The following is a 15,658-nucleotide window of genomic DNA, read 5'->3' on the forward strand; positions in this document are numbered from 1 at the left end:
ATTAAGAGTATATCAGCTTGGTCTTGTCCAATCCTCACATTTCTCTGGTGAGGTATTATTGACCATGTCCTTCAGCTTAGCCTCCACTCCCATCTCCATCAAGTGACAGTAATTAATGGCGAGGATCTGTAGCTGGGAAATCTCACCCCAGAGCCCACGCTCCCAAGCTCTGCCCTCACTGCTTCTCAGGGGTCCACCACTGAGAGCCAGATGTCAAGGTGGGCTGTCAATATGGCTGGGGGAGTGGCTGAGACACACTGAAATTACATCACAATCTGCACTTGGGTTTGCAGAAATAAATTAACAGCCCTGAATACTTTGATTTGCCTTGTTTAAATTGGATCTGAAACAAGCCACAAGTTTCCATGGTACTTCATAAGAAACTTTGAGGGAGGCCTGTTGGCACAAGTGCTTTTGAAAATACAAAACACCAAGGGATCTTTTACCCTCAGCCTAGAAAGAAAGGAAAGAGGTAAGAGAATATTTACCTACCAATTTTTATGAAGCTTAGGTTAAACCTCTAGGTATTTTTTTTTATGGAACACTTCATAAATTTCCACGTCATCCCTGAGCAGGGGTCACGCTAGTCTTCTCTGCATTGTTCCAGTGCTAGTGTATATGCTGCCAAAGTGAGCACAGTCTATACTTATACCTTATATTTCTTTCTTTCTTAGAGAGCAATTGAATTTCTAAGACTCCTTACTAAAAAAGTAATGAAATTCCTACAAGAGGGTCTTTTCATAATTATCTTCCATATAAGATCATTGTAACCTACAACTGTATTGTTATTATAGAATTTACACATGTTGAAATGTTGTGAAGAATTGTGTTGGGCCCCTCAATGTTGTAAAATATGCCACAGAAAGTTGAATTGCTCACCAACCCTGTGATAACTAATCTGCAACATAGGAAAAAGTGCCTACCCTGTTGATTTCAGGGAGTTGTCAGGAGCAAAAGGGATCATGGAAGTGACCAGTGCCTTGTAAACAGTACAGAGGTAACAAACCCAAAGGGATGTTACTGGCTGTAGAAGAGAGGCAGTGTGTTTGTGCAAGATTAGTATTTCCCATTAAATGTTCTGATACTTGGTTGTGAACCAAGAAATCTTGTGGAAGTCACAGCACATTCTTACATCACAACTGAGCAATGTGGAAAGAATACTGGGCAAAATTAGTCAAATCTGCCTGTTGCTAGGCCCAGAAAACAATTGGATTTATCTCCATACTCCTGAGAACCAAAACCTGACCGACTGAGCCCAACCCTTAGAACTAGAAGGTTATTTAGTATCTAAATCTGTCTCCAACTGTGGGACCCTGTGCAATTCCCTTCACCCCACTAGTGAAGTGGCATTTAGTAGGTGCTCAATAAATATATGTTGACTAACAAACTGACCCCCAGACCTCCTGTTTCTCATGTGTAAAACTAAAAAGGATGGTGAGATGATGTCTTAAGTAATTTGTGAGTTTAAATGTACAGAATTTGGGTGCAATTCAAAAATATTGTCCAAAAGGAAATGAAAGTCTAAGGAGATTGGCTAATTGTGAAGCTGCAGGCAGGTCATTTGGAGGGAAAACCCAGGCCATCCTATTCCCAGATAGCCTTAGAATGTCATTCTCTACTACTTTGCCCTCATCCATCCCTCCTTCTCTCCCCCATCACTCCCAAACCCCCACCCCCCCCACCGTTGGTTCTAAATGGAAGTCTGCTTAGAAACTTATCTTTGCACCAAATGTGGATTACTTGTAAATCCACTAGTGAATTGACTAAGATTAGTAAAAAAACCTTTTAAAAACTGAAATTATTTTTAAACCTAAATAAAAATGCATCGTTAATAAGTTTGGAGCACTTTACAACTATTTTAAAATATCGAATACTCCCAGCACATGGCCCTAAAGGTGCCTAGGGAAAATAACTATATCTCATTTTCCAGAAAGGAAAAAGTAAATCCCAGCGGTGTCTGCTCCACACCAAGGTGAATTTCCTTACAAAAATGATGTAGAGCAAGCAGAGCTGAAAACCAACCCAGGATAATGTGTGTCTTTGAACCAAATCATCTCCAAATGCCCTGGGAAGTGCTTGCAGGCTTTGTTTGTGCTGCCCCAGAAGAGAGACTTTTCACAAAGGGACTGTTTTTCAAAGAACAACCAGCGCTGCTATTTTAAACTTGGGGGTGGGAGATTGTATCTGGAACGTTTACACAAGCGAGTGCTGATTGACATCTAACCCCAGTGTTAGCCTGCTCTGGCTTCCAAGTAAAGCAAAGGGAGGGACTTGCTTCTGATAGCTCTTGAAGCCGCAGCAGAGGAGTTCTCCAGCAGTATCTGAACTTTGCAACCCCGGGCAGAAAACCCTGCCTAGAAATCCTAAACAAGGACAGGCTGGTGATATTTGTCACCCAAATGGCCTTGGGAATTAAAGGGATGTCAGAAAGCTATGGGGGACACTTCCCGAGACTTGAGCATAGTCAGCAAATACAGGACTTAATGGATGCTAACCCAGTGCTCTGCCTCTGCAAGTGTGTGTGTCAGTGTGTGTGTGTGTGTAATCCCTATTACTACAACAGGGCAGTGCTGTGTGATTGTAAGAGTCAGGCTACCTGCGCTCAAAACCTTGTTCCACTCTTAGCTAAGCTCATAAACTCTCCCAGGCATCAGCTTCCTCATGTGTACAGCAGAGACTGTACCTGCACCCCATAAGGCTATCGTCAGTGGTCAGACCGGCTGACACACAGAGTGCCACATGGGCCATTACTGCTGCCATGCCTGTTTTCCCCCAGAGCCACAATGAACTCCCACCAAACAGGAAAGTGTCTCTGACCCAAGTCCAATAAAAACCAGAGACAACTGTATCTCTCTGCTCAGAGTGTTGGCCTTAAAAGAATAATCATCATCATCATCATTATCATAACAAACTGTCCACCACAAGACCTCCAGTGCTTTCTGTACCATTATGGGTTTCATGAAATTCAGAAAGAGAAGCAGCCAGCTGCGATCAACCAACGATGCAGGACAGAGAACAGTGGGCCCCAATGGAGGTAAATTCCACCCCCTCCCAGGACTGTTATTTTAAAAACACAACCCTAAATCTTTCCAGGAAACCCAAACACAGCCAAGCCGGCTCAGCAGGGGGGCGGAATCCCATTTCCCCTTTCCTGACCAAAAGTTTAAAACTGACTAGAAACATTGCAATGACTGCCAGTGGCCAGTTGGGACTTTTTTAAAAATAATAATTTTGCGTGCTCAGCATCTGAAAAATAGGAGGTTGAAACAGTGCAACAAACAGTAAACAAAAGAGAGAGAGAGAAGGTTACCGGCTACCTCCGGGGGCTTTCAAAGACTGCAGTGTCATCCCTGTGGAGACAGAGCGAGGGGCTCACCGTTCCGTAAGAATGAAGGGATCAGCACCTTCAACTCTGGATTCTGAGAAAGCCTCGGTCCCTGAGCTCGCAGCCTCGCAGCTCTGCAGAGCCCAGTTCTGCCCGGGGCGGGGAAAGGCGAGCGGGTTTCCACACGTCTCGCTGCCACGGTTTCAAAAGCAGATAAAGAGCAGCCACTAACCTTGCCTCGTGTCCGGGAAGCGCGGCGGGCCTGGCCGGGGCGGCCCCCCGTGGCAAAGCGCCCCGAAGTTAAGGAGCTGAGCCACCACGGGAAGGGTTGCAAGCCAGCTCCTCCGGGCACATGGCATGGTTCAGTTGTTGGCGAGAAGAAAAGTCAAACAAGTGCCGGCCCCCAGCTCCCGGAGTCAAGTCCTCGCCCGCCCGCGGCCGGGCAGGCAGATGCGGCGGGGCATGGTCGGCGCGGGGAGGCGGCGGCCGCAGATGCCCGCGCGCTCCCGCGGCGTCTTTAAGCGAGAGGGGCTAGACACCTTCTCCCCCGCCTCCTCCCGAGAGGGGCGTGATTCGGCCGCCCGCGTCCGCTTTCGGCGGGGTGGGAACGGGTCAGGGCGGGAGGGCGCAGCCCACCGGGTCCCCACCCCTCCGCCGTCCGCACCGTCCCCCGGGCCCCCCGCCCCCGCCGCGCCGCCCCGCCCCGCCGGCCCCCTTCCCTGCCGTCCTCCCCCAAGTTCCCGAACTTTCCCTGGCATTGCTCTCTCGACCAAGAATCCCACTCGGCGCCGCCGCTCGGGGATTCTCTCCCAGGGCAGGCTAAGACTTCATCTGAAAAACCTGCAGGCAGTTTTTCCTCCATGCCAAGTCGCACAAAGGGAAGTGGTCTGAGCCGTTCTGCACCTTTCACCTTGGACAAGTCCCTTCACCTGTGCGACCAGGGCCCCGGAACAAATGCGTGTGGGCCCCTCTGAGGCTGCAGTGCTCTGTGGGGCTTCCCTAGTTTTACAACCCCATCTTTCCTGGCTCACTTCCCTTCACCGAAAGGAAACCAGGAGAATGGAGGAAGAAAGCCCAAGAAGGTGTTAGGGATTTACTCAATTTACCTGAACAGGTTGCCGGTGGAGGGGGCATCCACTCATTTAGAGGTTCAAGCTTTTACATCAGTGAGCGAATGCCGCACACCAGGGCGCTTGCCAGGCATCCTGAGATTTTACTGGGCTAGTCCAGCCAAGATTTTTCACAAGCCTCCTTCTTCTTCAGGAAGAATTTGGCCATGGTATTGAGATTTCTCTGGCTGCCAGCCAACCGCATGTGTTCAGCAAAGGTCTGGGATGCCAACGCACCCAACCTTGCATGGGAACAGGACAACCAAGTCAACTGCAGTGGCCCAAATGCAAGGGGGTCCTCGCAGGCCTGGGATGAATAGCCCAAAGGACTTCAAAGTGAGATATATAGACACCAAGACTTTTCAAGGGGTATGTGTTAGTTTCCTGTTGTTGCTGTTACAAATTATCATACACTTAGAGGCATAAACAACTCAGATTTATCATCTTTCAGTTCTGGAGATCAGATATCTGAAAGGGGTCTCACTGGGCTAAAATCAAGGAGTTAGCACAGCTGCATTCCCTTCTGTGAGATCTAGAGGAGAATCTGTTTTCTTGCCTTTTCCAAAGACTGCCCGAATTCCTTGGCTCACGGCCCTCTTCCCCATCTTCAAAGCCAGAAATGGCCACTTGAGTCTTTTTCACATCACATCACTCTCTCTTCTTCCTCCCTTTTCCACTTATAAGGACCCTGTGATTACATTGGACCTGCTCCGACCATCCCGACCGAGGGTAATCTCCTTATCAGCTGATTAGCACCTTTAATTCCATATGCAACCTTAAAGCCCCCTTGCCACGTAACAGCCCCTTTTCCTGTTATATAAGTGGGTCAGGGGGAACAGTAGGCTCACAGCCAGAGTCAAAAGAGATTCAGACGAAACAGACATGATGACCTGACAGAAATTTGCAAGGGAATTGAAGAACCACTTTGGGCTAGGACTCTTTGTTCCTTTCCCTTCCTTCCCCTTCTTTGCTTCCCTCCTCCTCCCCCTACTTCTCTTTCTTCTCCTCATACTCCTCGTCTTCTTCTTTCTTCCTTTCTTCCTTTTCTCCTTTCAATAGCAAGCAGGATCTCATTCAAAGGGCAAGATCATTCCTGGCTCCCAATCCCTGGAGAAGAGAGTTGTCTCTCAGGCAGGAACCCAAAGAACCCTGGGGTATTCCTGAGTTCCACCAATATTAGGAGTGATCAGGGATAATCCATTGAACACTCTGGCTTCACAGTTTAATCCCTTCAACTCTAATGGCATTCCCCTTATTCTCTCCCTCACTAACTCTCAAGACATAACCAGAAATATGTATTATCCTTAAGTCACCTAAGACCAAAATATTAAAATTATAAAATCCAACTAAAGTTTTATATTATCTTTCAAACCTTTATACTCAGTACCTTGGGTCTCCAACCTAGCAAGGACTTCCAGTCCCTTGCTCTCTCGTCTTTGGTTTCATGATAATCTATCAGCATCTCTCTGGCCCTATCTCTTTTTCTGCCCAGCCATACCCTATGATTTATCTCCTTAAACCACCATTTTCAACATCTCATTTCTTCCTCATCAAAATCTAACTTTGTTTTACCCCAACTGCTGATTTTCTTTGCTCTTTGTTTCCAGCTGCTATTGAAGAAACTAACATATTTGCGCCGAATGGTGCAGCCATCAGTTTATGTCTCCAACTTCAGCAAGTTATCAATGTGGCTCAGCACAAATATACTTACTGCTGCCATTCTAACACCAAGAGTGTGTTATAATACATCCTACTCTCTCCAGAATTTACAAACTATCTCCAAAGCTTGGAGTTTCCACAGGTTAAAGAGAAAACTAAATCTTCCTTAACTTTTTGTCTGCTCACAGAGAAAAGGTAACAAATTCCCTTGGTGACGGAAGTTGATAGCAATGAAAAGGGCCAACTACCTTTCCCTGTCCACTACAGACAGCAGAACTGTGAATCACTGCAGAGTCGCCAGATTATCCCTGAGCTATGTAAACATGCTGCCCTTGAGGAAAAACTACAAAACCATGTAAGAACCCAGAGTTAAGTGATAGCTAAGACAGTAAGCTTTTATTGCACACTGACTCTCTACTCAGTGCTATGATAACCATTACATTAGCATTGCTTTATTTAATCTTCATAAAAACCTCATTAGGTTTCTTAGTATCCCCATTTTATAGCTGGGGAAGCAGTTGGTGAAGGGTTAAATAACTTGCCTAGGATTATAGCGCTATGAGATGGAAAATCGGGATGAAGTAGTAAATTTCAGAGAAGTTAAGAGACTTAGCCGAGCCACTAAGCAGATTCAAATATAAATCTGTCTTAGTGAAGGCCCCTAGTAATTATCAGAGTGCCTTGTATAGTTGTTTAGTTCATTATGGTTAAGTATTTTCCATGTGAAAATACAAATTGTGACAAAAGATCTAAGATGCTTCACAAAGCGCTCCCTCTGTTTCATTAGCAAATAAGGCATAAAAAATGTTCATACTTTCCTAATAAACCCTTAGAAGCACAAGGGATGGCTGAAGTTCAAGGAAAATTAGCTCAATGCATCTTTCAGAGCTGTTGTTAACACTGGAAGGACAAAACAAACTGACAGGGACCCAAAAAAACCTGACTTGGTCCCAAAAATCACAAATGAATAGGCCACAAGAAGAGACTTCACATCTGTTAATTCTGCCTAAATACCATAACCACCATCTTATAACAAAAATTATTGCATCGCACATTATAGTTTGTAAGCTGCTTTTCCCAAGCCAGGTCAGAGGGAAGAGGGGAGAAGAGTCTTCCTCTGAGGTTTTCAAGACTAGTTAGATCTTTTTTTTTTTTTTTTTTTTTTTGAGACAGAGTGTTGCTTTGTTGCCCTGGCTAGAGTGAGTGCCATGGCATCAGCCTAGCTCACAGCAACCTCAAACTCCTGGGCTTAAGCAATCCTACTGCCTCAGCCTCCCGAGTAGCTGGGACTACAGGCATGCACCACCATGCCTGGCTAATTTTTTCTATATATATTTTAGTTGGCCAGATAATTACTTTCTATTTTTAGTAGAGACGGGGTCTCGCTTCTTGCTCAGGCTGGTCTCGAACTCCTGACCTCGAGCGATCCACCCGCCTCGGCCTCCCAGAGTGCTAGGATTACAGGTGTGAGCCACCGCGCCCGGCCTAGACTAGTTAGATCTTAACTCAGCTTGGCAGTTGAAAAGGATTGTCTTCAAAAGTGAAATATTTAAATATTGTTGTCAGATGTACTATTTTCTCAAACGTTTTTGCAGCTCTTGTAAGAAAATGAACGTAGATATTTTTAACCCTCAGGAGTGTCAAGTCATTTTTTTTCTTCCATCCAAGGGTATTAAATATGTAACTGGATCAATAATCACCACTACCCATTCTGCACATCTCCAAGCCCCAGAAAGTTTACTTTCCTGACTCAGCTTGAGGACCCTAGAATCCATTCGTTGCAGATTTTGTAAAGTTATCTGGCTTTGCATTTAAGTAGGTGCCTTATCGGACTATTCTTCTGACACTGTATTAATCAATTTACTTAAAGAAACAAAGTCATGGCAATGCCCTTTTGAAAGCCGGGGCTGAAAAGGCTATGGGTCGCTGATTAATGAAATATACTACTGGCTGAAGGAAAACAGCACACCACAGAAAGAATGTGTAGCATTTGGATCAAAATGCTGCAGTTAATTGAGACCAGCGTCAGTTTGTAGATCATCTTAAACTGGTTCAAAATGAAATGTAACAGAGCTTCGGAGAGTTGGTGGAGGGATGATCCACACAGGAGATCTGTCAGAGGGATCCGAAGTGAGGTGAGAGGGGAATAGGGAGGGAACAGCTTGTTGCAAGGTGTCAAAAATGTACAGAGGGCAGCTATCATGGCACAATGCATGGTACCAGAGCCTGGCAGAGAGAAGGCAGCATCCAACTGAGGGGGGGATGTCCAAGTGCAGGGTGTCAAAATACTGGTAGGGTGAGGAGAGGTAGGGTGGTGATGGCAATGATGGTGGTGGTTGGTTGCGTACAAGGAGATTAATCAAATAAGTACACACAGTAAGGATAACAAGAGTCAAGTTTCCCACTGCCAGTGAAGAGAAGTACAAATATTAAAAAAGCAAAATGTGCCAGTAATGTTGGATTGGAACTGAAGGCATTAATATGAACCTGTGTCATTGTTGATGTAAATGTAGATGCATATAGAAATAAAGACATAAATATGCATAAGTTAATATGTATATGTGTGTATACACCCATATGTTCCCTAGGCCTGTCATTTGAGGATGTTGGAGCAATGACACCCCAAAAGCAATGGACACACCTGACACCCAGATCTTGGATTCCAAATACCATTGTACTCTAAAGGAACTAGGGCTCCTTAGAGAAATAGCTGATTCTAGGGCTTGGAAAATAGAAGACAAACCTAAAATATTTTGTTACACCCCCAAAACCAAGAAACTACTCAAAGAAAGATGGGGCATGTCAAAAGGGTAGAGGAGCTAGCATGAAAGGACTCCTATTGGCCAAATATAGGAAAGTTTCAGCAGAAATGTACAATAATAGTAATAAATTATTAATCACATAATAAAATAAGAATCCATGAATCCATGCTGACACAAGTAGATAGGTGAATAGAAAAGTTGATGAGGAATGGGAAATTTATATATAATTTTAAAGTACATCCTCCAAAACATTTATTAATTATAAAGGCCAAAAAAATACTTTGGAGTGGAGAAGCCTAGTGGACATCACCTTAATCAAGTTAACAACATAAACAAAATCAGTAATGTGGGAAATCAAAACCCTGTGCTACCTGATAGGATTCAGCAAGGAGAACAGCGTCACTTCTGTAATATTTTTGCCAAAGATACATAACCTGAATCTAATAATGAAGAGACATCAGACATGCTGAAATGGAGGGACATTCTACAAAAAGCTGACTTTTTATCTTAAAAAGGTTATGAAAGTCAAAGGAAAACTGAAAACCTCTGCCAGATTGAAGAAGATTAAAGAGATATGACAACCAAATGCAACACATGATTCTGAATAGGATCCTTTTGTTACAAAGGACATTGCCAGGACAGTTAGCAAAACTTCAGAGAACTGAGTATTTGATACTAGTATTGTACTGCTGTTAATTTTCTGATTGTGTTGGTTGTGGTTACAGAAGAATATCCGTGTTTGTTGGAGAAATACATTAAAGTATTTGGAGGTGATAGCGCATTTAGTTGACAACTTACTCTCTAGTGATTCAGACCACAAAATTTTCTGGTGTTTTTTTTTTTTTTTTTTTGAACTCTACACTCCACTTCCAACTTTTCTGTAAGTTTGAGATTGTTTCTGAATAAAAAACAAATGTTGCAGGCTGTTCTCATTCTTTATAATGATTTAACACATAGTAAATGCTATAGAACTGGAAATTAGTAAAACCTAATAATAATGACACACGTACAGTAGAACTTAGCCAGTTAAGTGCTCGTGTATGGTCGCCTCTGTGCAGCTGGGCAAAAGCCTCCATGCTGGCAGCTGTGGACCTCAGCATTATCAGACAGGTCCTATTTTGGTCCTCAGCCACATGGGTACCCTTTCTTTCACTCTGCCTTAAAGATTGAATCTGAATTAAAGAATAGTGTTCCTACTGTTCCCAAGGAGAGTAAGAAATTAGAAATGGAACGTATCGGGCAAACTTCGAGTGCTACTGCCTTAGCAAAAAGAGAATACTTCATTTATTTATTCAATAAATATTTATTGACTGCCTATTATGTCCAGGCATTGAGAATACAGCAATTAATAAAATAGTCAGAGACTTTTTCTTCATACATGCATGCATGTCCTCTACTTTGGGGTTGTGGGAGGTAGAGGGATAAAGGATAAACCAGTAAATGCATAATATGTGAGCTAGTGGCAAGAGCAATGGAAAATAATAACAAGGCTAAGGAGGGCTGGGAGTGATTGAGAGGGGTAGGTTCCTGTTTTATATGGGGGTGGGAGGGTCAAGAACGGCCTCTCCAAGAAAGATGGTATTAGCAGAAATCTAAAGGAAATAAGAATCTGAGCAACATAGATATCTAGGAGAACATTCCAGGCTAAGGAAACAGTAATAACAAAGACTGTCAATTGGGACTAAGTAGAAATATGCCCAAAGAGCTCAAGGAAAATCAAGGAGTTTGGAGTGACTGGAGGGCATGGGCAAAGGGAGACTGCTAGTGAAGGAGAAAGTCCCATAGGTCCTTCCAGACCATAGTGAAGACTTTGGATCTTGCTCCGAGCAAGTTAAGAAGCCAGTGGGGGCTTCTGAATAGAGGAGCAACAGGAATGAATTCAGATTTAAAAGGATCTCTTTGGATAGGGGGATTGAGAATGACTGTAGAGAGAGAAAGTAAATGTACAGAGAGCACTTCAGAGGTTATCGGATTAACTCAGGTAAGAGATAATGGTGGATTAGATCAGGTGGTAGCCAAAGACATGTGAAAATTGGTCAGATTTTGGATTTATTTTAAAGGCAAAACCAACAGGACTTTCTAATGAATTGTATGTGTGTGATACAAAAGAAAGCAAGAAGTCAAGGATGGTTACAAGGCTTAGCACAGCCAATAATTGAGATTGATAAGATAAAGGGTGGAAAATATCTGGTGAGGATGGGGAAAATCAGAAGTTCCTCTCGAGATATGCTTGGATGTCTCTTAGACATCTGAATGGAAATGTCAAATAGGCCATTGAATGTACACGACTGGAGTTCAGAGAAAGGTGTAGGTTGGAGGCATCCATTTGGCAGTCATCACAGGTGTGTGCATGCTATTGATAGCCATGGAACAGAATGAGATTACGTACTGGGTGAATTTAGCAGACAAGAAAAGAGACACAAGGACTGAACTTCGAGGCGCTGCAATATTTAGAGTTACCAGAAATAAAAAGAAACCAGTAAAGAAGAGTGAGGAGAGGCCAGTGAGACAGAAGAATCAAGAGAGGGTGATATCTTTGAAATTGAGTGAGAGGAGCTTTGGGGAAGTGATGCAATAGCTCAAACTGGAGGTAAGGGCTGCAGAGGAGTCCTAGCTCTGCACAGTGGGCTGCATGAAAGACAAAATGGAAGGGAGAGACTAAAGACTGAGTTTGTTCAGTTAAGAAACAATAACTCCACCCTTCCGTAAATGCAGCTTAATAAATGTCTTTGAAATCTGACCAGATTAGAAATTCCCTCATGAACAGTGGTGGCAGGAAGGATGGGAGTGCCAAAGAACATCCACAGCCCCAGTCTACCCTGCTTGTTTTGTTCTCTTAACCTCTGAGCTCAACCAAAAGCCTAAGAAGAGCCTGGGGTGGACTTCTCCTCCTTAGAGGATACCCGCTGAATGTCAAGGAGTCCTGCTGTGGTCTCAGAGGACCTCTGCCTGGTATTTATCACTGCTCTTTGGTATCCTGGCATTGCTGAGAGCAGAACATCAGCTGTGTCCCCAAGAAACGTCGAAGTGAGTAAATGAAATTAGTTCAGGTAGTAGTAAAAATGTACAGTTATGCATCATGTATAATGATGTGGATGCATTCTGAGAAATGTATTCATTAGGTGATTTGGTCATTGTGCAAACATCATAGAGTATATTTATGCAAACCTAAATGGTATAGCACACTACACACCTAGGCTATATGGTACAGTCTATTGCTCCTAGGCTACAAACTTGTACGGCATGTTACTGTACTGAATACTGTAAGCAATCGTAACACAATGGCAAGTATTTTTGTGTCTAAACACATCTAAACATAAAAAAGGTACAACAAAAATATGGGATAAAAGATAAAAATGATACATCTGTAAAGGGCAGCTCTATTATAATCAATCAATGAGACCACTGTCATAAATGTGGTCCATTGTTGACCAAAACATCATTATGCAGTATAATAATATCAATCTTTTTGTTCAGCTTTATTGAGGTATAATTTGACATACAATAAACTGCACATGTTTAAAGTGTACAGTTTTATAAGTGTTGATTTATACACCTGTGAAACCATCACCACAATAAATTTTGACATATACATACACCAGAAGTTTCCTCCTGCTCCTTTGAAATCCCTTCCTGCCATTGTTACCTACATTGCCTTCAACCACAGGCAGCCACTATGCTGTCTGGCACTAAATATTAGTTTGCATTTTCTAGAATTTTATATAAATGGAGTCATACAGCATGTACTCACTTGTCTGCTTTCTTTCACTCGGCATGCTTATTTGAGGTCTGTGGATGCTGTGTGTGCCAATATTTTGCTCCCTTTTATTTATGAGTTGTATTCTATTGCATGGACATACCACAATTGATCTAGTCATTTATCTTGTCACTAAATATCTATTGACCATCAGAAAAATGATGGAGGGAAAACTTGGTTCAGGATGCTTAGCCTAAAAGCAGGCAGATGTGTACATATGCCCATTCACGGTAAAGATCTTTCCCTGAAACCGAGGAAGCAAGGGCCCTAAGTGCTCCAACAATCACACTTCAACAGACACTAGGTGTCTCTCCTCAGGATAAAGTGACTTTAAAAGACACATATTAAAATAAAAAAATCAGCTTTAAAGTTAACCATAGATTATGATAAAAGATTTCCTAAGGTTTTGTCCAGTCTCAACATAGCTTGTCCACACTGCTAGAGAGAGGTGTAGGTTGTCTCCACAGCCACAAGATGAGCACTTGTATCACTTTAATTCTTTGAGGCACAGAAATACAGACTCTGTGCTCTCAGGCACCCTTTCATGAGGCCCAGGAGATAGCTGAACCAGGGCTAGAAGCCTCTGCTAATACCTTTATCCGTCTCAGCCACCACGCTTTCCAAGTAGTGCCTGCGTGGGCAGGGAGGAGGCCTCTGTCGTTGCTTTATATGCCCTCTGTGTGTTACAGGTAATGCTCTGACTCACACTATCAGTTACTTGTTTTGCTGCCACCCTAAATCTGCACTGAGTCTCCTGAGAGACCTCCAAGATCAAAGGGACATATTGATTCAGTCACTACCTCCTGGAGTAAAGCGGTGGCCAGATCAGATTAACGTGTGTGATCCGTCTTTCAAAGGTGAGAGGGGTGATATGTCTATGAGTAACCTGATGAAATTTTTGAAAGCCAGTGTGAGAAAATTGGGCGCACAGAATATGTGGATTAAATGCATGGATTAGTATGTAAGGCAGAAAGAAGTCTATGAAAGACTCATAAAAAGAAGTGATGCTATCAAGTAGTGAATTAGAAAGCGGGCAACTGAGCTGCATTGCATGCAGTGAGAGTCAAGTTAATTAGATGCTGATGACTGATTTTCTACTTGATTATAAACTGTCGGTACAGAAACTATGTTTTATTCATTTCTGCATTTCTCTCAAAGATGCCCCTGGTAAATAAATATTTGATTAGAGGATGGTTGTGTGGGTGGATGACCTACTGGGGAATGTTGTGGGGAATGACCTGCTTTGAGGCCCATAGAAACACCCCTCTTCTAAAAAGAGTTGGTTTCCTTGCCTAACTCCTACCTGACCTTGGGAAGTAGATTCTGGTTTTAGTATTAGACTATTCCCTCCTCTCTTTGCCCTCAGGAATAAATAGTCTACTTTGTAGATTTACAGAACGCAAAACTAACTATTTAAATAGCTACTTAGTTAAGCAAAAAGAGGTTTGTTAATATTGACCTAAGGGACATTTGTCATGACCAATACCTCAGCAGAAGGTGGGGCATTGGTCACTGCTCAAAGGACTATCACAATATTCTGAGTGCTCCCTCTCTGTTGTTTCCTCATGTGGTTCTGGCTCCAGCATTAATCTTGGAGTATAGACAAGGAAAAGGAACCAATGGCTGGCACTCTGCTCATGAGGATTTGGCAACTGAAATCCAATTCTAAGTCCACCAGCAGTTATTTTGGGGAGAAGGGATACAATATCTATAATTTAATTCAAGATATTTTATTATTGATAATACTGGTGTGTGTTATTTTTCATTTATACCCTAGAAAAAAGAATAAGAACCTAGAGAAGGGTGGTAATATGTAATCAAACGTTCATGCTACAAGTCAGCGACTAAATGTACTTCAACTATCTTTATCTCTGATAAACACCAGATGTTTCTTAACTAGAATGTTCAAGAGATGTGACTTGATTAAGATATTATAGAGACAACCCCCCCAACCTTGTATAAACAGGATACCAATATCTAGCAAAAGGAATTTCCGTTTTCAACTTTGATGGAGTAATAGGGATGCAATTTGCCTTTTCAACTCAAACAACTAAAAAAATTAGGTAAAGTATATGAAACAATGGGTTTCAGACATTGGGCAATAAGCATCACAGGACATTAATCCCAGAGAGAAGGCAAACAGGTGATGTGACCCCTGAAATGACCATCTGACTTTCTAGAGAGACTTTCCAGGTTGCAGCACAGGGAGGGAAGGCGAGACCCAGAACAGCGCAATGATCTCTCTGAGTTGAGGAGACATCTAAGAATTGGAGGAGGCCAAGGTGGCTAGGAGTTCACAGAGCAGACTACAGAAGAGGAAGGACCTGCCCAGAGAGGAGTGAGCTGCATATAGAGAGAGTTCCAGAATTTTGCAGAGGACTCCCCTTGAGCCTTTAACTGAGTACTGCACACCCCATGCATGTGAGGAAACTACCTGAAGCAGGTGAAAAAAAGCACTGGAAACTTCAGGCGGAATAATTCCAGTGAATAGATAGGGCCCAGAAGTGTTTGCTTTCCCACAAGTTAAATTGGAAAAAAACAAAAACAAAACAAAAGAAAAAAACCTGTAATATACAGGGAATCAGAGGAATATTGCTTCAGTAATGGAGCAAAATTAAACCTGCAATAAAGGTTGCTCTGGTCTCACATAACAAAAAAACAAGCCTTCAAAAGACTAAACTGCTTAACAAATAACTAAAATATGACCCAAAGTGCCAGAACCAAGTGCAAGAATTTTTAAAGAAATACAAAAATATCCAGCATTCAATAAGGTAAAAATCACTGTGTGTCATGTCATCCAATAAAAAAAATTATCGGGCATATTAAAAAAAAAAAAAAAAAACAGGGAAAATGCAGTTCAAAAAGAGGAGAAAAGGCAATCAATAGAAACAGCCCAGAAATGACACTGATGATAATTATTAGTATATAAGGATATTTTTATAATTATAATAATTTTATTCTATAGGTTTAAGAAGGTAGAAGAAAGCATGAGCATGTTGAAGAGAAACATGAGATACGTTAATACAAAGGACTCAATTCAAACTTC

The 15,658-nt window shown here is 42.6% G+C and overlaps 1 protein-coding gene and 1 non-coding gene across 2 annotated transcripts in view; both read right to left on the reverse strand.

Annotated features, from left to right (window-relative positions):
• The window catches only part of ADAMTS12 (ADAM metallopeptidase with thrombospondin type 1 motif 12), a 245,657-nt gene extending 241,973 nt beyond the window's left edge, over positions 1-3,684 (reverse strand). Inside the window, exon 1 of the mRNA XM_045565804.1 lies at positions 3,558-3,684. Coding sequence (XP_045421760.1) covers positions 3,558-3,684 — 127 coding nt within the window. The remainder of the gene's footprint in view (positions 1-3,557) is intronic.
• Positions 531-637, reverse strand: LOC123648712. The gene has a single exon (XR_006738734.1). It is a non-coding gene; the product is annotated as a U6 spliceosomal RNA (small nuclear RNA).
• Positions 3,685-15,658: the final 11,974 nt, after the last annotated feature.

The sequence above is a fragment of the Lemur catta genome, chromosome 12, assembly GCF_020740605.2.
Source record: "Lemur catta isolate mLemCat1 chromosome 12, mLemCat1.pri, whole genome shotgun sequence".
NCBI classification, from domain to species: Eukaryota; Metazoa; Chordata; class Mammalia; order Primates; family Lemuridae; genus Lemur; species Lemur catta.